We start from the raw sequence: 27994 nt of genomic DNA, 5'->3' as shown, positions 1-27994 counted from the left end.
AAGTCAAATTATTAAAAATGGAATGTTTCCATTCTAACTTAATCCTGAAGTATTATGACACAATAAGCAAGTAATCTAAACATGTTTGTAGGACATTCAGATGGAGGAGAAAAAAAACCCTCCACCGTAATTTCTAATTTAGAAATCAAAGACTCTCAGTAGATTCTTCATGACTTTACCAGGCAAAGAAACAACAATTATTCCATATTATCTTACTTAACTGTTTTTTGTGATAAGTAAAAAGTTGGAAAATACTATTTATCTTCTGTCTATAAAAGACAGATGCTCCACCTGAATGTCTGAATCCATATAATAGTCTAGCAACAAGAAAAAATAATTTCATTATAAACTCTTGAAGCATCTTTTTTTTTCTTTTCAAAGGAGTACTAATAAAAGAGCATAGCTAGTCAATATCAGGTTAATGTTTCAAATTTACAGGAAAACCTGGCTAAGAAATAAGCAGAAGGGCAGATCTGAATCTCAGAAGGCAGATCTAGACAAAGTCAGATTGAGATGATTGGCCAAGATGTGGAGTTACCAGAAGCAGGACAATACACAATTGGGAAGCTGATTTTTCTAGTGCCTTGGAAATGTAACTAGAGACATATGACAGTAACTAGAGACATATGACACAGTTGTGCTGTAAAGACTAATTGCTGACAGTACCATTTATATATATCCTATTAATAGCACTGCAGGACATTCACAGACTACATGTTCAAACAAATATTGGCGGCAACTATTTCAGAACCCTTTATTTAAGAGCATTAAACAGTTCTCCAAAGCAAAGCTAAACATCTTTTTAAAATAGATTACTTCATAAAAGCAAAATATTGTTAGTAGCATTTCCCCCAATATGATCATTGTAATTTTCTTCAATGCCATCCATACGTATTTTTCAAATCTGTTGTTCAAATTATAAAGGAAAGAGGGAGAAACATCAAAATGGCATTGTGGGCCAACCTGATTGTTTGCATTGGTGAGTAAATGTAAGTCTGTGCAAAAAGGAGCTTGCACTCAAGAAAGAAGATTCTGGAGCCATTTATTTTGTTCTTTCTTGTTCAGCAAAAATGATCACAAGGAGGATGTGTGCAGGAGGCAGATACTTTTCTTAAACCATTGTTACAGTATGTAAGAGCTTCTTATGAAGCTTTTTTTATCAGTACTCTCCTGATTAGAGAACCCAGAGCAAAGCTGGATCTTTCCCTGTTCTCCCCTTCTGATGTTGTCCTTATGTCCTATCAATAATGTACAAATTTAAACTGGGCAAGGAGTAATAATGTAGTTTAGAAAGATGGCAACTAAGATCAGCACAAAGAAGTTTGGGACAACCACACCATCTAAGCTTCATCACATTGTGGTGTCACTGTAGAAGCTACTGCTGTTCATAATATTTTCTGTCAATTAACTTTACAAAAAATAATAATTGCCCAATACTTTTCATCATTTAGTGAATGGCATTTGATTGATTGATTGATTGATTGATTGACTGATTGATTGATTTAAAATAATTTGAAGTCTAGGTAGAGAAACTATTCTACAAAAGAATATAATTTTTCAGGACTGACTCTATTTAATCCTACTTCTAGACCTAAATGGAAATCTGTTCATTTGTAACATGAGTAGAAATAAACCAGAGGGGACATGACCATGCATGAAACTTTTCCTTGGAGTTGCCTTGCACATGGCTGCCTTGGAGCTCTTTCTGGGTTTAACACAAAAATCTGAAATGGATTTATTATTCAGCTGTCAGCCTCCCAGGTAGACCAGACAGGAAACACGACAGGATGAGCTAATTCTACTTTATTATAAGGCTACATTAACAGAATCTTGCAAGTCTGAAAGTATAAATCTCCAGTCATCTCTTTTTACAGCCTGATGAGTCAGGGCAGATCCTTTCTAAGTTTTTCTGTGCCTGTTATTCAGCTGCAGGGTCCTTCCCCTTTTACCTGATCATTCCCTAGGCACATCTCTTCCCCTCACCTCTCAAGGTCATTCCCACATACCATTACATCAGCTGACCATTCTGTGAAGGCTTCTGGTATGTTTGAACCCTGCCTTATCAGAGTTCCCAATTTTTGAAGATTCATAAGCCTGTTCACTGCATGCCCCTCCAAATCTATTTCAGATCCTCATGACTTGAGAAATCTTCAAGTCAGTTTTCCAGTTTGCATGCATGCCTCTTACTCTTCTTCTGATATAGATCTATTCATATCTCAAAGAAACACCTATATAGATTTTTATATTTGGAAAAATATGTCCAATATATCAAACTTCAGGCAGTGATAATCAATTGCTCAACTGTCATATGTCAAACACTAAGGAAGAGGGTAAAGCTCTGGGGATGGACATGCTAACCATAACCTGTCTCTAAGGGCAAGGGGGGAGGGAGGGAAGAATTAAGGTGGAGCAGAAGGTGGCGTCGAAGTCACCTTCTGACATTCTACCCTGTGTTATAGTGGACAGGAGAAAAATAGCTCAGTTCATCACTAGTGATGCAGATCATGAAGTCATTGGCAGCACAGTGCATGGTGTGCCAACAATCCCACTCCATTTCAGCACTGAAGAAAAATGCCAAGAGTTGTCATGGATCCAGTTCCAGACAGTGCTAGTGAAATTCCCTGTCTGAAACTCTGGTATGCCACTGTCAGTCACAATAACACTCTTGTTCAAATTAAGGCAGGGTCCTATACTTCCAATGCCATTTTCCTCAGTTGTGGCATATGATACACAAAAACTGAAAAAGAATTAACAAAGTATTCTGATAAAATCATAGTGTTTGGGTAAAACGTTGTTGTCTTTCCACTTTCAGTTAGAAGTGTATTACTACATACAGTATAATCATTTTTATATAATTTGTTATATCTGAGCAGTCAAACATTGCTTTGTTGTAACAACATGGTTCTGCGTTCTCTCTCCTTTTGGTCTTTCTTTCTATATTGCTCTTCCAATTTTTGCTTTTCAGGGTCCATACTGTACAATGTAAAATCAACACTTCTTCTGATCAGCTCAAATTGACTAAAATCTGCAACATATTTTCCATTCTGTGAAAGAGAAATCACAGGCAGAAACTCAAAACCCCAGAAGATCTCCTCTGGAATATATGACGTTCGGCTCTGGCAGACAGCACTTGTTGATTCTACTGTGGCATTCAAGAGGATAATGAGTTCAAAATCTTTTTCCTTTAGATTTTGGGGTGTAAGATCACTTAAAGGGCTGCTCTCATCCAATATGTGATAAAAAGTCAGAGGTAGAATCAAGAAAGGGCTTTCTGATGATGAATCTACATGGAATTTGACACTAGCTTGGTTTAGCAGAATCCTTTCTCCTTCTTTGGTTTCATAGGTCTGAAGAAGCTTTCCAGTCAGCTGACACTGAATCAGGAGGCTCTTTCTCATATTTGCTACACGGATCACTAGGCAAAGCTGTCCATTGTGTTTGGTTATGACAGCACAATGACTGAACTTAATGGTCTCAGCTCTTTTTTTAGGTCTAGCAATTTTGGCCAGGAAAGTCCCAGTAATGAAAATCTCAATCAATGTGGTGAGAACTAATTGAGCCACCAAGAGAAAAATGGCATGAGGACACTCCTCAGTGATAACCCGGAAGCCATAACCAATGGTTGTTTGGGACTCCAAAGAAAAGAGAAATGCTCCAGTTAGAGAATCTACATTCATGACACAGGGGACATGTTTGTGAGAGTATTTTCTCTCTTCCAGATCTCCATGAAGAAATGCAATGGCATAGTAAATAACTCCAAACAGAAACCAAGTCATGATGAAAGTAGCAGCAAATAATGTAAGTTTATATCTCCACTTCATGTCAATAACTGTGGTCCACAGGTCTTGAAGATAAAGCAAGTAAATACCATCTACCTTGTCAATCCTGATATTGCTGTGGCCACTTTTGGACATCACACGAGGTTTGTTTCTTTTCATTTTAGCACTGATGCTGCTATTGACTAGCGGGGCTTGTGACATACTGCTCTGTGTTGCTTCCATTACCTGTTCCTCAGACCTAAAGAGAGAGAGGGTAATAGTTACTTTCTAAAAAACAGCCCAATATATTCTGGTAATAGATGCCGAATCTAAAGCATAGAAATTGCATATCATTCACATAGTAAAAAACTATTGAAATTTGTCACCAGCAACATGCAATGTTGTATGGAGTGAACAGAAAGTAATGGAATTGTTTCCTATTTCTATGTCAATATAAGTGATACGTCTTTGCTTTAACAAATCAGTCTATTTACCACGCAGACATTTCTGGTATTTATCATATAAGACAAGAAGAAAATTAATTAATGAACCAAACTTGACCAAACACTCAGGAGATCCATTTCTCATTATTAGATTGATTTACTTTTAATTTCCCAACCTCAACCTCCCCCAATCTGTTCTGTATTCCACTCCATCTGAACATTTTAAATAAGCATTTTGATCATGATTTTCACAAATCATACTCAGCATATAGTTGGGTCACAAGGAAAAGAAAAGCTAGCAGTTTTGTAAGTGCCTAGAATGAAATCTTTGCACCTGAAAATTCTTCATGTTTACATCATGAGCCTCTCCAATGTCAAGACTCAGCAGAAAACAGGAGGTCATTCACAAATTCAGCTTTCTAGCACTAGGGCCCATCCTTTACCAAATACAGAAGGCATTAAATGGGACAAAAAAAAGACACAATATCCAGAACCAGACAGTGGTTACGTAGTGCAAAGCAAGAGCAAGTTAACAGGAGTTTCCAATAACAAAACTTCCTGGACTTCAAAAACAAAAAACAAAAAACCAAACTTGCATCCTTTGTTCTCTGGCAGTTGGTGCTGATAGTATTATTTTGTTCCATTGTTTTGCTTCAGGACAGAACTTTAATAAGTGGCTCATTTTTATGAAGCACAAAGGGGGTGGGGAAAAATACTTGTCCCTGGTGTGACTACTTAAAAGAACATTTCTGGAAACCAAATATGAACATGTAGTAGATATTTCTGCCAGCCCAGGATAACAGTGTAATTATTCATTAGTGCAACTTTCCTGTTTTGTCAGTAGAATATTTATGTTTACACTCATAGCTGAATAACTGCTGGCAGGCTGAAAGTAAATTAACACTTATTTTTACTTTCTTGAACAGCTTACATACCACTCCTGAACTTCAAAACAGCCAAAGGAATTGAAGTTCTCTGTAAGCATGACTGCAAAATCAATATGCACACCCAAACATACACACTGTACAACGTATCCAGATAATAAACAGGAAAAGGAGATTCAAAGCCTTAGTACTGCAGACAAGAACAATAAAGGAAGGGAGAGGGCAACCCATGAGAAATGCTGTTTGGAGAAACTAATATTGCAGACATGAAAAAAGGAAATGCATCTGAAGTAATGACATAAAAATCTTCACAAAGAAAATATTTTAAAAAGTAATGTATGGCACAGCAAATTAAGATAACGCACTGCCAGATTTTGGACAAGGATATATGTCACAGAAAATTCCCAAGGATGAGCTCTTCTGTCTGCTTCCCATGTCTTGTTCTCCCTTGAACTTTGAATTCAGCTGATCATAAGTGACTCACCATTATCAAGTCACTGTACAGATCAGAAAGAATTTCATGGGGTTCATTGTTTTTTATATGACCATCATTCATAAATGTCTTCATAAATGGAAGGCTAAAACTTTGAAATTTATAATTTTTGAAAGTGGGACAATATGAACCTGTCACATTCATCATCTAAGTAGACAGCTTTGAACATTTTGCTCTGAACATTTGTGTGTCTTTCTGAAAGCCACATAGTACTGTCCATACTAGGAATAGCTGGAGGTAGGGAATTTGCCCTGTGTAAATGGATGAAGAATTTAATTGGTATCTTTCAAGAGGAGGTAATAATTACCAAAAATTGCAAATTTCTTTATAAAGTGGGATGGGGGGGGTGTTTATTATTATGGAGAAACTGAAACTGATAAATTCCTCTCTTACTGGGCAAAGGCTATAGATGTCCCTGCTTTGCACTCAGAATATGATGGATTCAAGTTCCTGGTTTTTCAAAATAGGCCTGGAATAGATTGGAGTATAATCCCTAGAGAGCTTCTACCAGTCTGTAGATAATCTAGAATCAGCTGAACCAAGGTAAATGCCTATGTTCATATGTCCTTGGTACATGACTATTAGGGTGCCATTAGAAACTCCTGCACTTCAATTTCTCCAAGGCTAGTTGGCACCACAATATCATGAAACAAGTTTAGAAATAAACACACCAAAACTTTAAAAAGAATCCCCCTCTCCCTTTAATGTCATTATTAAACATGCCTTACATTGCGTTAGGAAGTGATGTCTGCCAAGAAGAAAAAAGTTGCCCTCATTTCTTGAACTCTGATCCAGATGTTATCAGACTGAGATTCAAAGAAGATTTGTAGAGTCTAATTGTAGAGTCTAACCCCTTGAGGGCTATAAATCAGCCCACACTAATCTTTTGAGGTATGTGACAAGTTGGGTGAGGATTTGTGAATTTCCAAGACAAGGCAAAGCATTGTCCCTGGATAGCACTTCAAGTGCTATGGCTTCAGGCTCTCTCTTAAAAATTAAAGAACCTCCCAAGCACCACCAGCCTATCCCTGCAAGACCTACAAAGATAACTGCCTCATTCTCTATCAGTCTTTTCACTCATTCACTCATTCCAGAGGTTTCTCTCTCTCTCTCTCTCTCTCTCTCTCTCTCTCTCTCTCTCTCACACACACACACACACACACACACACACACACACACACTATATTTCAAAGCAGTCTCTTTTCTATTATCAGTGTTCTAAACCTATGCATTTCTGGATCTCGACCTATAAACATGTAAGTATTAGAATAGCATCTCACCAGTCCTTGGTGTCTTCCTCTCTCCATTTGGGTTTCTTTATTAGGTAACATTCATGTATCAATTTAGTCACTTCCTTTCATGTCCTGGAATGGATCCCATCCGATCCTGGCCTTTTTTATTCCCCTGGCTTCCTGCATTCTGTTTCTTTCATCATCTCTCTTCTCATATGATCCTGAATTCCTGTTGTTTATAACTTAAAAAACCCAAAGAAATGCATATGAAGAATTTCCCCTCTTTGCCATGCTTATCAGGTTAGAGGAGAGTTGCAGGGACTGCCATGCTGTCATGGTTATTGGATGCTCACTTCCAGTGCAATGACTGTTGCCTATACCAGCTGTATGAGAGAAAAAGACCCTGAAGCAAGCAGTAAATGTCTCCTCAGAAACAATCCTCACCCCCCCCCCCACCTCCTTCCTCCCAATTTTGACTGACTTACGCCTGGAAGCATGAAAGATCACATTCTTTCCAAACCTCTGCTTTGTTTATTCCAATTTCTCTGTCGTAACACTGGATATTCTAGCTATTTCTATAAATGTGTAGTCCATTTTCAGAGTCTTCTCAATGCCACTGACATATGATGGGCCTATGGGCTCTCCAACCTGATTCTGAGGTAAGATGAAAAAGATTTACTTTCCTAAATCAAAATTCTCCTGTCGTGAACTGTCAGATGCTCCCCCTTTCTGGGATTGTGACGCAGAGAGAAAAAAGACACTGGATCTGGCTTTCCTGTTTCTAACCATCCCCTATGGTTCATATGGTATAAATAACTCATGTCTTTGTGGGAAGTGTTTCTGTGAAACTTGCAAAGCTGAGGAATGAGAATGTTTGGAATCAAATAGCTCCTATAGCTTCTGAAGAGAGGGCTGGGGCACTGGCAAAAATGAGGCGTGGAAGATGAGTAAATGTTACATGAGGCTACACCTCCATGTGCATTCATGTTTAAGCAGGAAGGGGACATGAAAATGTTATCATCAATGTGTGGGTTTCTCTATCAGATGTGTACATCCTGTTGAACTATCATGACCAATAAACCCATAATCAGTAACAGCACGATGAGTTGTTAGAAACTCCAACATTCTTCCCCACACATCTCCCCCCCCCCCACAAAAACAATTCCCAAAGAAGGCAATGAATAAAGATGGAATGTTATATACCAAGAAATGTCAGGAAATACATCCTGAGTTTTTTGTGTTGCTCAGAGGTAGGCTCAGCATCTTGTGTTTCACTTACTTGCAATTAACTTTAGGCAGGTATGTGCTGCAAGAGCTGCTTTGATCAGAAACTGGCTTCAACGTTTTAAATATCCTCCTCATTAAAAATAGTCTAGGCTTCATAGAGCTCTAGAAATATCTCGCCACTTTTCCTTTACCAGCTACTAAAGATAGATGTTAAATAGGTCCCAACTGAGAAGTGAAGTATAGTTACTTTCAGAGAGACTTCTTTCTGATAAAAGCCAGATAAAACTGATACATAAAACTATATTTTACACCTAAATGGGGATTTTAGGCAGAGTGTTTAGCCAACAAGTTATTTTACATTTATGCTGCACAATCTGTCATCATCAATTACTCCCTCCTAAATTAATAGGTTTGAGTTAGATATACTACTGGGTTAAACTTTTGGAAATACAGTCATAGCCAGAATCATGCAAAAAAAGCTTGCATATGGCTGCTGTTGTTTGTTGACCATAAAGTATATTTTACTGTGTTTGTTGGTCTGAAATTCTTTACTGTGTTTGATAGTTTGGGAACCAAAGTCAGTTTTAAATAAAAATTGCCTCAAAACCTACATCTGCTATTTTACTTAAGAATAATTCTAACAAAGCCAGTGGAATAGAAATTATTATTTTATGCAAAGAATCCCCATGACCTGCTGTATTCATTTTTTAAAAAATGACTGACATTTCCTGAGTTACAAAATGCTTAGAAGTTTTACATCTCTCCTGCCAGGAACTGATTCCCAACTTCCTTGAATTCAAACATCATCACAGTGGATCTTCATTAACACAACTAACTTCCAAAGCAGAGATTGGTATTTTCCACTTCTCTCTCACCTTTGACCCTATTTGTGCTGTGTAACTATTACCTGCTTTCTTAAGACAGCAACTTTCAACAGGGTTTAGCCCATCAAAGAGCTAAACTTTCCATTCCATTAAATCAGAGCTATGTGCCAGATTAAAGCTAGATGACAGAGACTTTATCACCAACATGTACTTTTAAAAACAATACTGAGCATTTCAGTTCTGTATCATTTTACATCTTCAAATGCTATGCAAACATTAATTTGAACCACAGTCCTGTGGAGAAGACAAGTATCTCTACCCCACTTTACTCACATAGGAAGAAACAAACCTAGTATGATCACTGCTCTATGCAGATTATGAATAATATAGCCAAGAACAGAATACTGAAATAACCACAGGATTTTATTCCCTTTCTGTATACTAGCTTCAGGCTTTATTTTCTCCTTCCTTTTAATGAGGTCTCAGCACCTCTGATCATTATTTTCTGTTCACGATGTGAAAGTGCTGCACACAGTTATCTATTTCTTCCCATATGACCTATATGGGAATGAGTGCCTTGTCTTCTGCTTTCCTCCATTCCATTAATCTTTTAAGCTCAGCATATTTCTTCTCTGTTCAATTCAAACTTTCATTAAAGAGAATAAATGGTTGATTTGGAGTAGAGTAGAGTAGAGTAGAGTAGAGTAGAGTAGAGTAGAATAGAATAGAATAGAATAGAATAGAATAGAATAGAATAGAATAGAATAGAATAGAATAGAATAGAATAGAATAGAATAGAATAGAATAGAATAGAAGTTTGTATTTTAGATTGATTTCTACCCAAAGTCTAGTCAATTCTGTTTTTAATTTTTAATTCATTACATACTACTTTATATTAATCAGTTTATTCCTCTTTTTTCAATCTGTACAATAGATACACACAGACACACAGAGAGACATTTAAAGGTATGTTTCCCCAAAGGTCCAAATGAGCTTACCCTAAGTATAGATTTTAATGCTCATTTTGGTGTATGTACTGTATGTTGAGTTGAGCACTGTTTTCAATATTTCAAGTACTGAAAAGTCGAAAGGAGAGGCACATGAGATACGGACTGAATTGGTTTACTTCAAAATGCAGACTAAACAAAATCCTTGAGCATATCTAATATACTACTATTTCTGTGTTTTTCACATAATGAGCGGACCCTTAGTATCATCAAGCTCTTAGAGAGTATGAAGACAAAATGGACAATTTACTTTAATTCCTTCCTATTTAAAAATACATTTTTCCACTAAAAAGCATACTGTATAAAAATGTTGGTCAAGGAAAAAAATGAAAAATACTTTTTTGAAAGACTAGAAACCTTACATGGACTTTTTTGTTGAAAGAAGATGATCTATGGACTTGAGGGTTAAAAAGGGTTAAAGATGGAGGGGAAAGAGTAAGATGGCAACTAGTTGATAGAAAGAAGGGTCAAAGTCATAATTCTATATTTTTGTTCTCTTTTTTCTTTTCTTTCACTTCTTTTTTCTTTTTTTCTATCTTCTATTTTTCTTATTTTCTCTTTATTTTTTATACTTGTATTATATTTACTAAAAAGCATATAATATATAATTTTATATAAGTAGCCATACCATAGACATGAGATGATTGAGCCATACCATAGACATGAGATGATCACCATCTCCTGGTTGATCACATATTTTATACATTTCCCTGGATTTCATAATTTTGGTGTGCATCTTTGAGATGTCAGAGCATTCAGATCAATCTGTTGTGGCTTCATTATTGTCTCACTATTTTCACATATTTACCCAATTCCACATCTCCTTTTTTTTACTTCACTTATCTCTCTTACATTATGAAATAGCTTTTTCATCTACCATTCTGCAATCCAAGAAAAACTCAACATTCCCTAAAACATTTCTTACTAAATCAATAAAGTTGAACTTGAACTAAAACATTTCTTAGTGCTTTCAATAGTAAGTTACTACTGATGGTAAACTTCTTGTTTTCCATCCCTCAACAAAATGAAAATGGCAATGCAGACATTCACCCCTAAAACAGAGAAGGAATGGCAGGCAGATAATGCACAGAAAACAGGAAATGAATTCTATTTCTATAATTTCCTCTTTATAGGCCATCATAACCTATAACCATAACTTGATTTGAGACTACCAAAAATTGGAACTCAGTGAGCGCAGATTAAAAAAAGGAAAAAGAAATAAAATCCTTGGGAAAGTACAATTTCACCAGCTACAGCATCTAATGGTTTTCCAAGGGTAGTCAGTCCATGTAAGCTATAATTAAAAATGCCTCTGTGCCTTTATAGTTGGTGCATTATGGACCTATTCAAAATAACGTATAAGATAAATACTTCCATCATATTCAGATTGCATTGCTACCTAACACAGAGCTTTAGATTTAAAATATTTCTAATGAATATTATTACTATTATTTATTCCCACTCTGTATAATATATATTTATGTTCTTCACGCTCAGATCAAAAGTGGCTTGCATGCACATACATTTGCATATGTGACTGATTCACTCTTCTGTGTTATTAAACATGTTCTCAAAAATATTACATAATATGGCTTAGTTTTGAAGCATATTCAGTGGACTTTAACTAAGTGACACAGAAGATTTTTAAAAGGCCACTTTTGAACCTTACATATATTATTCTTGATGTTTATCTATATATTATGGTGGGCTTGTGAAAAAGCAAAGACATTTTGGGTGCAAATCCATACAATGATGGAAAAGATATTGCAGATTAATATTACAATGAAACCAGAACTGTTTCTATTGGTTTTATGGACATTGAACTAGAAAATAAATATGGGAGATTAATACTATATATTAAGTATATATACTTAATATATAGGTAACTGCAGCAGGATTAGGCTGCAGCCTATAGGTAACTGCAGCAGGATTATTGCATGCACAAAGATGGAAGAATAGTATAATATCCACAGTAGAAGATTGGATTATAAAATTGAAGGAACTTGTGGAAATGGTGAAGCTGACGATAAAGACCTTTTTGAAAGACTGGAAACTTTACATGGGCTTTTAGTTGAAAGAAGAAAAGACTGAATAAATTATTTACAGATTTGGAACTAAAAAGGGTTAAAAAGGAAAGGGAAGGGAATTACAGAAAAAAGAGGGAGGGCAAACAGTAAGATGGTAACTATTTAATAGAAAGAAGGATGGAAGTCATAATTCTATTTTTTTCCTTATTCTTCCTTTGATTCTTTATACTTTTATTGTATTTTAAAAATCTAATAAAAGGCAAATAATAAAGATATTTGTCTGTATATTTGCCTAAGCCTTCCTTATAATTTTTCTCTTATAAATGTTTTGGAGCTGCATCTTCCAAAATTCCTGTAGGGGTCTTCTAGGAATTCCAGTCCTATACACTGAAGAAGTCTATTCTGATATTTAAGAAAGTTATACGAATTCTAGAGCAATAACCATCCCTCATGACTGACTAACTTGCCAATTTAGTTGGAGAAGGCGATGTACCCATTTCATTAAAATCATGCCATTCCCTAGTCCATCATAATATATCTTCATTCTTCTTGATTTTATATCTTACCTAGCACTTCATTTCTTGAGACATGTAAGTTAACAATCTGCAAACTTGTTGCGGATACAAACTGCTATGTTTATGATACTGTAGCAAATAGACTTTGTATATAATAATAATAACAACAACAGCAACAGCAACAACAACAACTATTTATATCTCCTGGGGGCTTCTGCCATTTTACATACATTATCTTACAAAACCTTAAGGCTGGCCGGAATTGCAGATGAAAAACACAGATTAATCTAAAACTCAATCTAAGGTGAGAACAGGGACTTCATTGGGACAGCTGATTCTCTAATACATCCATTTTGAACCTGGTGTATCCCAGAACTGTAGGGACTGCTATAATTCTCAGTTGATTAAGGTTTATGGAAAGAAGTCCACCACATCTGGAAGGCTCTAAATGTGAGAAGACTGCTTTAACAGAACAGAACAAGGCAAAGTTATTCAGAAGTCAATCCCACTTGTTCATCAGGACTTGTCACCATGTAAGAAAACAGTAATTAATCTGTTACAATCACAATCACAGAGGCAATACCATTTAAGAGCACATGTCTGCCTTCCTTTTCTATTGTTCTGTGCATACAAGCTAGCATTAGTTGACAGGATTAGTAGGTTAAGATTATTTGGGTTGCTAATCATCCAGTTTTTTTTCTTTTTATTTTTTTTTACTCTTGTTATGACATTTTGTTCCAGTTAGAATCAAATTATAGATGTTTGTTCTTACAACCTATATCACTTTTTTATCCTAATCTATTTATAACTTCATTAGTTTACATCATCTGTCATTTCCCAATAACTTTAAGCAGATTGCTTTCCCCTGACTTCAGAGTAGGCTGATTATCTTTATATAACCACCCAAGCAGGATAATGTTTCACAGTAAGTAGCTGTGTCCACAGAAAATTCCATCCATCTGATCATATTAGCATTTTGTTTTGTTTTGCATACCATCTGCAAAGTTAAGATCTAAATCTGAACCTCAGATGATCAATGTTTGAATGCCAGAATATGTTTCAGTGCCAAATCCCTGCTCTGGGACCTGGGAAATAAAAGTAGTAAAATCTAGTTGCAAAGAATGTCAGTAATAACTGAGTCCCTTTGACAACAGTTTGGTTGAAGTTGATCATGATTACCGAATTATACCATTGATAACAGTGGGAGATAGCACAATTAACCTTTCTGGAGTTCAGTCCCTCCATTTAATTACTTTTAGAGCAGAGTTTGTGCCAAGGCATGGTATGCATGTCAGATGGGTTGATATCCAGACAAGCATAAACACCAACAAACTTGGAGGAATTGATATTGTATACTTGAAACATACAAGCAGCATAGTTTTCTTTTCTTTTCCTGGCAATACCGTCTTTGGTAAATTTAAAAGGCAAGCGAAGTGTACTTAGAGGGCTTCTACCTCTCTAGTTATACTATATAGCAGTGCCAGGCTCATGCCCCCACTGCTTCCTTCCTAAGGAATTTCCTCACTCTTGCCCCTTCTGTATGTTCATTTGCTTTCTCCTGCCGGGCCCTATCTATACAACCACATGGAAGGTGGATGCAAGACATGGGAGGAAAGGAACTGTATTTCTTCATGTTCCCATCGTGCTCAGAATAACCATTTGTAAAGACGTAGACAGTGGTAAAGAGGAGCAGTAGCATAGCACAGGTACAAGCAGCATCAACAGCTGACAGAAGGACTTCCATGGGATGTAGGCTTCAACAGGTGCCAAAGACACCGACTGTCCTGTTCAAGCACAATAGCTTCTAATTTGTATGACTCATCTTTCGCCTCCATTTTTGTTTAAAACAAATATAAACAACTATTTTGGATATTGTGCTATTCCTTGAATGAGGTCCTGTGAAGGAATTGACACAGCCTAAAAAGTAGTTAGATCACACATTGTCTGGCTAAGCTCTAATAAAGCATTTTGACATGCAAATATTGAGTCCCATGTCCTCATTTGGAGAAGAGTTGTAATCTGAAGCATATATTTAGTATGAAAACATGAGTTGCTTTATTATTTATTTATTTATTTATTTATTTATTGGAGGGTACAGTGTGAGACTGGTCTGTTGGAAGTTTTTGAACAGAACATCTCATTTCCCAGTACAGACACTATACTGTACATACATACATCACTAAGTACACACTTTCCAACATATAACAATTGTCTGTGTATATATGTGTATACTTTTCATTTAATACGTACTCAAAACACAGTGAAATGCTCTTTATGTACACAAAAGATGGGGAATTATTTACATTTGGGCAGAATAAATGTCTGTGCAATGTTTCATTATGGGACTCCTGAACAATCTATAGTTTGTGCTCCTGCCCATAATGGCCAAACTTAATGACTAGGAGGTCTTCTGGGCAAAGCAAACTCAGTTATTTTCATCTTGCTCCCATTTTCACCCATTGCTGCAATAGTTACTCAGCTACAGTATATTTACTTACCAGAAAGGGAGTTGGAAAGGAAATATGCAAGCTGGTAGTAGTGGCTACTTCTACTATTTTCTGTTGTCCTTCACCCAGAGGGAATGGGCAGTGGGAGAGCAAAGGTTATTATGCAGAGCTGTGGTAACAGAAGCTGTCTATCTAGACTAACGTTTTCCATAAGGATCATCCAGTTGCCTTTGAAAGAGAGCAAAACCTGCATCTTGCTGTTACTCTTTGATCCATAACACTGGCATTCAAATGATCCTAGACATCATTGCCATCAGAACTAGGGGACACTGATAGATATTTTTCTTCTTCATGACTTTGTCTAAATAGAATTATATTTCATAACCAGTTGGTAACAGCAGCCATCAGCAGAAAACAAGGGCTTCTTGGTAATGCTCCCCAGCAGAGAAATAGGATGCAGCAAGTGACTAATCATGTCAACTTCAGATGCCAGCCATACCAGAACTCATCTCACCCTAGAAACCTGCTTATGTTGAAATGCACATAGGGAATTTATGCAAGAGAGAGCTAGTTATTGTTTTTGGTGGAAAGAGTTGAATAATTCTTATGTACTTGTAGCCATGTGTTTCAAATCCCTCTCTTAAAATGAAGAATAACCTCACAATTGGAGATTTGGGTATATTCACTGGAACTCAAGCAACTGTCAGACTAATATGCATATTCACAGTCCAGAAAACTGCAATTATATCTAAACACAATAATATGTAGTTTCATAAATATTCTATTTGTTTAATTTGCTTGGAAATACAAAAGTCATGTGACCACAAAACACACCTTCGATCATAGTGTACCCTTCTTCTTTGCAAGAAGGAACAAGTAGGTCTTCACAGCTTTCCTAAAGCCAAGGAGGGGCAAAGCTGACCAAATTCCTGCAGGGAGAAGTTCCAAAGAGAGAGGATGATTACTGAAAAATCTTGCATTCAAGGCCATACTGGGTGACATCTTGTTAAAATGGGACCTAGAAGGAATTGAACGTATTTGATCTGGTTGGATGGGCATATTAATATAGAAGAAGGCAGTCCCTGAAATAACCAGGTCTAGAGGATATGTGGCCTTAAAGGTGACAACCAGCATCTTGGATTGTATCCAGGAGCTGACTTGCATCCAATGTAGCTCCTGAAGCAGTGGGGTCACCTATATATCAGGACATAGTCATTACTGCATGGGCTGCTGCATTCTTTATCAGCTGTAGCTTCCAAATGCATTTCAAGGGCAGCTCCATAAAGAGTGCATCACAGTAAACCAAATGGGAAGTGAATATGAGCAGGGCCTCCCAGTCACAACTAGTGCATAAGCTGTAGCTGTGCGAAAGCCCTCTTTCAGCAGGATATGTGAATCTAGGAGAATCCAAATTTTGAACCACCTCTGGACAGGAGCACAACCCATTCAGAATCAAGGATGGTATCAGGTCCACAAACCAAAGTCATAGTCTTTTTGACCCCATGCAGACCCTGACCGCCTCCAGGCACTGGGTCAGTACTTTCACATCATTCAGCATGGATAACTGAGTATCATCCAAATATTGATGTTATTGAAACTTGTGCCAATGAATGGTCATCCCCACAGTTTGATACAAAAGAAGTGGAGAGAGAAGGGAGCCCCAAGGCACTGTACAAAGTAGAGGTCTCTGCCCAGAGAACCACTGCCCCCCCCCCAACTTCAATTCTTCCAAGATAGTCCATGGTGTACGATATTGAAAATTTCTGAGAAGTTAAGGAACACAAGGAAGGTTGCACTGCCCCAATCCCGATTTCTCCACAAAGCATTCACAAAGACAACCAATTCAATTTCCATGCTGTATCTTGGCCTGAAACATGACTGCCAAGAATTATTTTAAAGATTTTAGTAGCTTCCCTAAAAAGGGAAGGTTGGAGACAGGTCTAAAATTATCCAAGATAGCTGGGTTGAGCAAAGTCTTCCTGAGCAGGGAGTGCTTCTCTTTTAGAGGAGATGGGAACGCCCTTTCACTTAAAGAAGCATTGATTATTACCCAAATCCAACCTCCTGCCCCCTTACAGAGGCCTTAACTGACCAAGAGGGGCAGGAATAATCTGTGATACTGCAAGCAGAGGGCCTAATTTTTAAAATAATTTTTAAAATAAGTTTCTATAATATCTAAAGGTATTCCCTGGTTGTTGACCACAGTTGCATCATTTAATGAACAGTAAAATAGTGATAATACTTAAATGCTTCAGAGGAGAAAAGCAATTTGATTCCTCTGCCCCAGGACAATCATCAAATTATATAGATAAAATCATCTCCAGAGTGATTTTAGTTGGAGTGCTAAAAACAGAGACTAAAGCATAAGCAAAAGCATTTCTTACGAAACCTTTGAAATCCAAGTGTAACATGCACACATGCCCCCAAAATAATGTCTCCTATATTTAGACTACGGTTCTTCCTCAAAATATGCACAAAGGACTTATCACAGTAGACGTGTATTTTAAGGATGAAAGTGGCTAAAGATACAAATATGCATGCTCGGTATTTGATTAAAAAATGGCTTGAAAAAAACAGACATGTTGCAAAAAGTGATGCTGAGTCTGAATTATACATGCCATACTCTACTTCTGGAAATTTCCATCATACTCCTGGAAATCTAGTAGTTGTTTGTAAGAACAAAGAATATTTACATATATATACTGCCTATAACTTCTCAATGTGCTTTGTGAAATGTCCTCCCATTTTTTTCTGAAGATGGGTGCTCTTGTACCAGCCAGCCAAATTTATGGGACCATTATCCTGGTATTTTGCACTACCTCCTCAAAACTTAGTGATGCCTCTATTTTTGCTTTTCCCAGTGCTTAATTCTTAACTTAAAAAAAAAAAAAAGCTGTTCATATATTTGAACCAAATTGTATTTAGGGATGCATTGTTTAGATAAAAGGGGTTTAACGTCTTTCACCCTGAATTCTCATCTGCATTTTTTTTAATGCAAAAACAGGATGAACAGTCTTCTGAGCAATCATATGTAGAAATTATACTTTTTGGAACCAGACTACTTTATTTTTTTTTAACAGAACTCACTCATTTTTACAGTAGTGCTATGCCCAGTTCTTCCTTTGGCATCCCACCCTCCCCCTGTTTTTAAACCAGTAAACATTTTTGGGGAGGGGTGAAGGGAACTATTCACAGATTTGAGTTACTAATAAGTTAATGTTGCTTGCCCAACTTAAAGCTTATTCTCACTTTCAGTCCTGTATGCCAGCAATATTTCACAATTTGATTTTGGATTACTATCATTATTTTCTTTCAGTTCAATGCATGTGGCCAATTTATGGTTTAAAATACTTTTTCACACGCACACCCATATATGTTTTCCACTGAAGTCTGTGCTTTTTCCGAGACCCACCCAGTTCCAGTACAAGGTTGGTGAAAGTGCCAAGTGCTCTTGCTTTCCATGCAGTGAATGGAAAAAGAAGCCCTCCCCCCACCCTTATTTTCCATTGCTGCACATTCTTGGAGAAAGAAGGGAAAGACTTTTAGAGGAATTTGGTTATACCTGTTGTTTGAAACTGGATGCATGAATGAGCCCATTTAGTTGCTATCTATTGGTAAAATTTGTTGTAGGAAAGTCAAACATCATTTGAAACTGGGTATGAATTCCAAAATAAATAGAAGAGAGTGACGCTTACTTTGAAATAACTTTAAAATAGGTGGAGAATGAGTTGCCATGAATCTTTGTTTCATTTCAATAGTATGTCAATAGTACCCTTGCATTTGTTGATGTTTTAGGAGGGAGGTGGAAAACACCAAAGTTCAAAAGGAGAAACCACTGAGTACTTTGTAATGAAAGTAAAGCTTTGTCTGCAGCTGCACCAACCTTTCATTAATGAAAAAGAAAGAAAAAGCAAGTCAATTATTTCAGGTTATCAGGGAAAAATGCAGAGCTCCGCCATCCTTTCCTTATGCCTGAAGAATGTGAGTTAAAGGAGGGGTTACATAGCCTAGGTGAATTTGCTCATGCTCCATATTTTCTAAGGACTACACCTTCCCCTATTGTAAACCTCCTGAATGGTTTCTCTAGGAATGGCTACCAGTTGCCACTGACACTGAGGATCCAAATTATGAGCGAGTAATTGAGTTTGGGTTGTTGCTGACATCTGTCAGACCTGTATTAATTCATGATGGATAGATGTTTGTTTTTGACATGTTCTTTGTTATCAACCACCCAGAGATGCAAAGATGATTAAATTAAAAAATTAAAATCTAGTGTGGGTATCCCAGTCCAGGAGAAAAACATCTTCACTTTTTCCTACATATGTATGCATTACATGGAGATGGCTGCAAACTTGAATTCTGTGCATGCAAGCTGTCCCATAACTTTTTCTCACTTTTGGAAAATGAAACCAGATGTATGCATATATATGCCATGGAAATAGAAAGACAATCATAAAACAGAAAAAGTTCAAGGATTTCCAACAGTGCCCTAGCCTATCCTTTTCAGATATCACATCTAAAACATGGATGGATAATCTGCTCCCTCGAGATAACATGCAGCCCTTGATCACAGAGAGTGTGACCCTTGGAGGGAGCTTTGCTGAACTTTCCCAGTGCTGAGCTGATCAGCATAGTGAGCTGGCCATTTTGGATACTGATAAAGGCTCTCCTTATGCCATGATCTAATTAGCAGACTGTGGACCAGGTAGTTGGTTTCCAACTGATAGCAGGAAGACAATAATCTGCAATGTATTGCTTGGAGAGATGGGAATAAGGGGGTGAAAGTAATATGTGTGTGTATGTGTTGAGGTGTCATGTATGTATGAATCGAGACTGAGTAATCTCTGTGGCTCTCAAGGTTAAAAAGTTAGGACTTGAAGAATTGGCTCTAACAGAAGTCTTTCTCAGAATGTTGCTTCCTTACTCAAAGAACTCCATAAAGTCTATAACATCACCCAAAGGACAAGATGAACACTAGCTTGAGACTGGAGATAGCAGGGTGCCAGCAAGACTGAGTATTTATAAGGTCAGCCCATTTGGGAGCTCCACTTTCTTTGGTTGTCCCTCAGCTACAGTATCATACTGCAGTTCAGTGTGACAGGTTTCCAAGCCAGCTGGCTATTGTAGGAAGTATGTCCTGCATCCTTCCTCACTCTGTTACATTGTCTCTGTTCAACTCGAGGCCTGAAAGCAGAACATTTCCCCTTTTTTATTGTACTATAAACTTTTTCACTGCAGGCCAACAGTATCATAAATAAATAAATAGACATGTTTCTTGGTGACACATTATTGCAATATTTACATGGCTAGCTATTGTTGATCTGAAATTAAGAAATCTAGAAATACACAGAATATGAGAGGACCAGCCAATGGTAGAGCTATAAGATCCTGTAGATAGATCAGACCTTCTATTCTTCTTTCTATGGGCTATGTCGAAAGATGTGAAGATCAAAGTAAAGAAAGATTACAGAGAAGCAAAGGGGTATCATAATACTCTATTCCCAACAGCTCTCCTCAAGCGTGTTATTGCTGGAGGACAAAGAATTTGGAAGGGAAAAAAAATAGCTTGTGCGATTCAGGCACATGTACTGAAAGGAAAGATGCAATACAAAATATGTATGTATGTGGAGCAAATATACATGAGCTTCTGTTGCTTTGACACATACACCTGGTAATGCTGGGCAGAGAAATTCTCCCGCTTTTCCCCCTTACCAATTCTCATTTGTTTTAGAAATTCTTTCAAAGGAGAAGATACTTTTGGAGAAATTGGCATGAATGGAGTATGGTGTTCTTGCATTTATTTACTTACAAGATCTCCAAAGTATGTGAATAAACGTTCTGCCTTTTGTTGTACAATAATCTCTTTAGCAGTCTGCAGTTTTCTGGATTTCCATAATTTTCTTAAATCCCCTATGAGGGCAACAGGAGGGCATTTCTCCCACTAACTGTTTTCAATAGTGCTGTTATTGTCATTGTTGAAAAGTAGTCCTGCTCTTATCAAGTTGCTGGGGAATTCTCTTTCTCCTGGAGAAAATCAGGGAAGCGGCCCACCCAATTTTTGGCTCACAAATTTGGTATGGAATTTCAACACTCTTTGTGCCAGATGATCAACCACTTCAAACCTGGAGTGTACTCCTTCCTGAACAATACATGTTATCATATGAGGCCTCTGGAGCAAAGGTTGAGTAAACTTGGTTTTTGAGGTTATTCATTCAGAAGCTTGACTGAATTAACCAGGAACTCCACATTTATAGGCAGCTTAGATTCTTAGCTGAATAACTGAAATTTATATAAGGCAGAGGTGGACTGCATATATCCTGAGGACTCCATTAAAGTACTCAGAACCAAATGGGGCCTTAAGCCACTTAAGACTTAAAGTAGCTGTTGCACTCCTTAAATTCTGGGCTAATTGCTTCTTAATAGTAGTGTTAGTGTTTAAAGACAATCTTGACACTTGAAACTTAAGGCTGTCAAAGAGAACAAAAAGTTGACAAATTTCATATCTCCCAGTGCTACCATATTGCCATTAGAAATGTTCCATGCAGTCCCCTGGCAGGGCAGAAAGTAATAGTGTAGTCCATTCTTGATCTGCGGGGTAATTGCAAACTATTCAAAACATAGTCAGCTAAGAACTTAGTTTTACAATTATGCCTAGCAGATATTTTTAAAAAAGTATGTCTAACTTTAGATATTTCACCACTGCCTAAAATTAGATAAAATTCTAGCTGGCTTAAAGAGCCATTGCAAAACATTGGATTTAATCCTTCCCATGAAATCCATAGGAAGGAGTCACGGGAGTGCTCCTGCAAGCTTTAATTATATAACACATTTTAACCAATCCTCCTTTATGATGAAAAGATTTGCAATGTTACATTTCAAAGGAAGACAAATAAAAACAACTTTATTATCATAACTTCAGCAAAATGAGGTAGTATGAGGCTTGTTTATTTACATTCTATACTATCTTATCTTTATTACTATTCTTCCATAACTCTGTCTCTGCTCAAAAGTTCAGCAGTCTTAAGAACATCAAACTGAGTCTTGAAACATTTGCAGTGAATGATATAACACAGCTCACCTTCAATTAAAAGATTTCCCCTTTCAGTAGAACAAGGTGATTGTAATTAACCATACGAATGCCTAATTATCTTGTTTCGTTGACTTTACACTAAGCAAAGTGGGAAACTACTATGGTATTTCCCAAATCACCTATTGCAACAAAACAACAAATGCTAGCCTTTAACAATATTTGTATTATATAACTGGTTGGCGATGAATATCGGGTGAAAAATTAGCACAATCCAAACCTGAACACAGTAGTGCAAGGGTTTGTCCTGACTGGAACATCAGCACGGTAAGTATGGCCATTTATACTTTACAAATTATTGCTAAATCTAGATACTTCACTTGTAAGATGAATTGGGTAACCACAATATAGTCTTCATTCACACATCACATATGATCCTTCAGTAATAAGTGATCTGGAGCCTATTTGTTTGCTTTTCCCCTTGAAAGCGCAAAACGGGAAAGTGCAAACCTGTACTGAGACTTTAGCAGCTACAGTTCACCAACAATTTTAATCTACTTTTCTGTGTATCAAACATTTTCATATGAACAATGTTAGCCTCCATCACTCATTCCCCCTTGCTCCAGTGATTCCAATCCCATGAGAGGAGAGAGAAGAAATGTGTACTGCACCCACTACCTGTCATATGTCCCATGACAAGTTTCCACAGCTCTTCACATATTTTGACTGAAGCTCTGCATTGAAGAGTCTACTGTAATCATGAATGATGAAAATTGGAATGATGTGGAACCCTGATCACACAGATATCTTAAATTCTGTGAGTAACCTAGATAAATACATCCGCCTTTCTTCTGTGGACCTTTGCTGTTAAATCTGTGGGGCTGGTTCCTGTTTTCCTTCTTTCTTCTACATGATAGGAAAATAGAATGCCCAAATAACAAGGTAAAAACACAAATAGGCCATAGGAAGTGACTAAAGGAACACAAGATTCATACATCTTTTAACAGCTGTATAAAATAATAAAATTGGAGCAAGTGCATTTTTTTTTCCTTTTCCCCATAAAATGTCACCTATGGCAATTATGGGCAACCTGGCCAATTGCAAAGGTTCTAATCCAAAACATCTGAAGAGTCCTGGGTTTCCTAACCCCACAAAATGCATTGTACCCCCTTCTTTTTCACATGGTAGGTCTATGTATTTGTCAAGTCCCATCCGAACAATAAACTGTATTACTGTACTTATAGAAAAAAACATCCTACGTAGTGGGAATGCAAAATGACATGAGCGAGTAAGCAAAAGCAAAGACAAACCAAAACCAGAACTAATCCTGGAACATCACGACCACCATCCTCCAAGTCATTAGTTAGTTTGACGTGGTGGAAAATTCCACCCTGACCCCAAATTTGGCAATCAATAATGTTCTAAGCAAAACTCATTAATCAACTTTTTCCAAAGGAAGATTTACTCACATATAATTTTATGCCATTCAATTGCCTCTAGCTATGGAAGTGCTTGATGCCCTAAAATAAAAAGCTAACTTTTTATTTCAGATTTCTCACTGAAATAAGGCAGTTAAATATTTTCTACTAAGACCCATGGCATCTAAATTTAGACAGTTTATACTGCCTAAACTTCATCTTAGTATACATGTCATTAAACCTGCCTTAGATCAGATAAATATATGGAATGGCCAGCCAATTTCATTATTTTTATGACATTCAAAAATGTGAACATGTGTAGAAGGGAAATCTAGGTTAACTGTTGAATGATATCAAGCTGAATGGATCAATGTCCACTTAATTCTAACCTGTGACTGGTCGCTCTGCTTTTAAGATTCCCAATCACATGTAGAGAACCTAAACACACATATATGAGCAAGGTAATTCTATTTCTGACACTTACAGATTTTACATTTAATTGAATTGACTCTGGTGACCCATATCAAGTTTCTACACAGATTCTTAGGGATGACAGAGGAAGGAAGGAAGGAAGGAAGGAAGGAAGGAAGGAAGGAAGGAAGGAAGGAAGGAAGGAAGGAAGGAAGGAAGGAAGTCGTCATTACCTATGTCCATATGGATGTCAGGGAAGCCTCTACAATAGCAAACTATTTCAGAGGATGTGTTATCCTATTAAAAGTGGGTTCACTTTTCTTTGAAATTAACCCATCTTGTAGAGTAAGGCAGGTAATGTCCTCATACCTTACACAGGAGCGTTGAAGGCAAGTGAGCAACCTGAAGTCCTCAGACTTGTTTCATGCTACCCATGGCCTAGTATCACAAGCCTCTGCAAAAAATCCATTTAGTTTTTTGTCAAGAATGGGCTTCCCATCCTCCAGTATTTTCTGGAGAAGAAAAGAAGGAAGGAGAAGAACAGAGAGAAGTAGCAGAAAGAGAGAAAGAAGGATCAGTGTCTCCATTCACTATTGTTTCTAGTGCCACCTACAACTGTTGTGTGGCCCCTGAGAAATGACTACAAAGCAAATGTGCCTTTTAACATAAAAAGAAAAGGCATTGCTGGTTTAAGAAATAATTATCCCAACCCAAACATATAAAATCACACTGTTTGAGTTGGGTGGCCTTATAAATCTTAAAAATAAATAAAGTAAGTAAGCAAGTAAAATATGTTATAGCAGCATTGTGCTGATTTATTTCACACCTCCCCCCCCCCTTGTAATCACTTGCAGTCTCCCATAGAAATGGGAGGGTTGTGCTTGAGTCTATAATATATCACTCATCAGTATATTTTCTTTTCTATTGATTAAGAACAGAAGAGTGGGATAATAACTATCCAGTTCTTCACATTTAATGGATTCCATGAGATTGGATATTTGATTTTAACTCTTTCATCATGCAAAAATGTATTTATATAACATGCATGTTTTGTTACTGTATATGCATATACAAGTATATTTTTCTATGTACCAAAGATAAAGAAAATATTGGAACAATCCCAAGATTTTCTTAGTTATCTGAATTTTTAAAGGAACAAATGTGCGTTGAAAAAATGTTTGAGGATCTGTAAAATAGTTAAATTTCTGTTATTTATGACTCAGTATCTTGGCACAGTCTGATTCATGGTTTAGTTTTCTATTAGTGACCAGAGGCTACTGACTGTCTGCATTAGCTAAAGATTACTCAGGCAGTAAAATGGAAGAAACTGCTCTATCTGTAAAATCAAGCAATGAAAAAAAGTTTGGTGCTGCTCTTAGTTGATGATTGTTACATTGCCTCGTTTCTTTGCTTGAACAACTTTAAAAAGGTCTGTTTGAACCTGTTTTAACCAAGCTTGAGTGCACAGTGTGAACCTTTGACATTTCTGGGTACATCCAGGCCAAAATTTAAAATGTGTACAGTCTTAAGACATGAGTTTATGATCTGTTTCTGGGTCATTCCAAGACAAACACTGATGCACTGTTCTAGATTGGTCTGCTTTGGGCTGCATTCTGGTCACCAATAACCATTTAACCTCTTATGACAGAAGTAAGGGGATGGCATTTTAGAACTTGCTGTGCAGTACTTTCCAATGGTGGATTCCCAGATATTGTTGAATTACAAATCATATTATTTTTTATCATTAGTTATCCTGTCTAGCAAAACTGGGGGAGGTGGGGGACATGTATGCATTTGGAAATCCTGTGTTAGGAAGAACTGGAGGACATGGGCAGCTTGGCAGATAGACGGATAGACAGACAGATAGATAGATTTTAAGCAGACATTATTTGTTCAACGGTGTTACAAGCTGCCTTGGAGTTATTTGACTGAAAGGTAGAGCATAAAATAAGTATGCAGAATTAGAACTGAAAATTTAAGTTGTAGAACAATGCAACTTCAAAATGCAATGTTGTTGTTATGATCATTATGATCATTTTGGGTGCTTCCCAAAAAGAAATGCTATATGCATGAAGAATATTACTGCATCAGGGAAACACGAATTACATTTTTTCGTAATGTGCTATCTTACTAGGTGGATGGATATTTTTAAAATACAGAGTATAAACAAGAAGGCGTTGCTTCTCATTTGCATAATGAATGGCTAAATTGAGAATTCTGTGACCAGAATATGCATTATATACACATTATAGAGGATAATTTGCATTATCCTCTATAATGTGTAGCATGATTCTTAAAATTTGTCAAGGCACATCAATATATGCTAAATGGATGGAATTAACCCATGATACACACAAATGTTTCCATGCACATACCTAGTTATCAGACCAAATAAGACCTATTTATTGAGAAAAGTAAAGACAACAACTGCTACTTAGGTTACCTCATATTAACCCACCATTATAGTGTAACCACTGAAATTACTTAAGAAGCCTTTGTGCCTTTAATAAGTATATTGTAAAGAATAACAGTAATCTTAATTTTTTAAAACTGGAATAGGAGAAATGTAAGCATGTGCTAACCCTGCTTTATAAGTGAAAGGGAATAAAAATAACGTATGTACTATAATGCTTATCTGGGATCACTTTTTCTCAACCAGATGCTTTCCAGGCATAAACACCTGTGGGAACAGGGGGAGGGAGTGCAAGTGATGAAACATGCATCATGACAATACAACATAAGACTCATATTTGTGTACAATATGAGAATGAAATTATGGAAGAGTGGAGATTATCATGACATCATTTATGCTTCCAGAAGTGCTGTGACTACAGCAGCTATGCTGATTGGAAATTCTGCAAGTTGTAGACCTGTAGTAACCTCAAGTTACTTGATTGGGAAAAGTTTACAGGAAAACATAGGATTCTCAAATGTTATTTCCCAGTTTGTTACAGCAGATGGTTTGAATCACAAACTCATTTGACATTAAAATTAAGCTAAAGATTAAGTGTCAATAGATGAAATTAATCCCAATTAACTGAAAAAAATCATATTAGTTAAATATGATATATATTTAAATATGGCATGTATCTTCATGTTTCTCATATTAAGTATTTTACGTTTTGGATCTAGAACAAAATGGAAAACATTAATTTACCTCTAAATTGGTTTAAGCATAAGTTTTACACAAGGATAAATAACTCAAAGGTTAAAAAAAGTTGAAATGCATTAATAACGTTTACAACTTAGATTTCATATTTCATAAGCATTGGCATGAAATTAAAATACCCACATTTTCCAAGTAAAATTTTGCCCTTATTACAGCTAGCACAGAAACCTTGCAGAAAATTTGCTTATTCACCTAATTAATAAAGCTTTCTTATCTAGTTAAGAAATACATCCATTAAAGTTTATTCTCTATTTAAGAAAAGAAAAAATGCGCATGAAAAAATGAAATATCTCTTCACAAATCAGTGTCACATTAAATTGTTGTATATGTCACCACTTTCCAGAGACATCTCCAAGATCAATTACATCTCATCTCTATGAAATAATGTGTTTTGTTTTTTATTTTCCCATCAAGAACTACATACCTTTACTTCTCTTTCACAACCTGAACCTCATCAGCAGTCAGAAGGCTTTCCTTTCCAGAATTGTTTACGTAAACTTCAAAAGATTTTTTTTTAAAATCCTTAGTTAAAGCAAGCCTTAATTTGACAGCTTTGCATTTCTATGTAAATTGTTTTCACTATCAATAAGGAACTCTGCATTCCTCTTCATAATTACCTCTTACCTGTAAAGCAGCAAGGTTCAAATTCCTTTCTTGAATTTACTTTCATGACAAGCCTGATAGTCCTTCATTGAAAGTGGATCTAGCCTTCAGGTAATGTATATACGAAGGCTTTCAAAAGCCCTCCTTTTTCTCCACTACCCACCCTAACTCGCTTTGCATTCACTGTCAGTCAAAAACAAGTTGGTAAGAATCGGAGTTGGAATTACCTGAATGAGGAAACCAGAGGGAGGGGAGGAATCTGAGAGGAGACTTTGTGATGTCAGCAGTATGTCTTAAGGAAACCTACAGCAAAGACCAGGAAATGGTAGAATTCCTTTAGAATTCAACACCCTGCTATGAGTTTAGCAAATACCTGCTTCAGAAGAAACTGATGTATTATTAGAGGATATCTGTTAATCTTTGAAGAAATTTGATCAAAGTCCCTTCAAGGATCTTATTGCCCAAATAAACAGGGTAAAATGCTTTAAATAAATCTTAACATTCCTCTT

The 27994-nt window shown here is 36.6% G+C and overlaps 1 protein-coding gene across 5 annotated transcripts; it reads right to left on the bottom strand.

Annotated features, from left to right (window-relative positions):
• Positions 1 to 296: 296 nt before the first annotated feature.
• On the bottom strand, positions 297 to 27994 carry KCNJ15 (potassium inwardly rectifying channel subfamily J member 15). 5 transcript variants are annotated; one of them, XM_025177675.2, is made up of 3 exons: positions 27713 to 27994; positions 15692 to 15786; positions 297 to 4017 (listed from the first exon to the last, which is right to left on the bottom strand). In XM_025177675.2, exon 3 carries the CDS (start codon positions 3999 to 4001, stop codon positions 2874 to 2876), a length of 1128 nt encoding a protein of 375 aa, XP_025033443.1. In that variant the 5' UTR covers positions 4002 to 4017; positions 15692 to 15786; positions 27713 to 27994; the 3' UTR covers positions 297 to 2873. The 5 variants fall into 5 exon arrangements, with proteins under 5 accessions (XP_025033443.1, XP_025033445.1, XP_088000813.1 ...); XM_025177677.2 differs by lacking the exon at positions 27713 to 27994 and adding an exon at positions 27507 to 27694; XM_088144687.1 differs by lacking the exon at positions 15692 to 15786.

Source organism: Python bivittatus, unplaced genomic scaffold (genome assembly GCF_059951505.1).
Source record: "Python bivittatus isolate LINGU-HERP-01145 unplaced genomic scaffold, Pbiv_v1 ctg000350_np1212, whole genome shotgun sequence".
Taxonomy (NCBI): Eukaryota; Metazoa; Chordata; class Lepidosauria; order Squamata; family Pythonidae; genus Python; species Python bivittatus.
The sequence above is the reverse complement of the archived record's forward strand: the minus strand, read 5'-3'. Positions and strand labels throughout refer to the sequence as shown.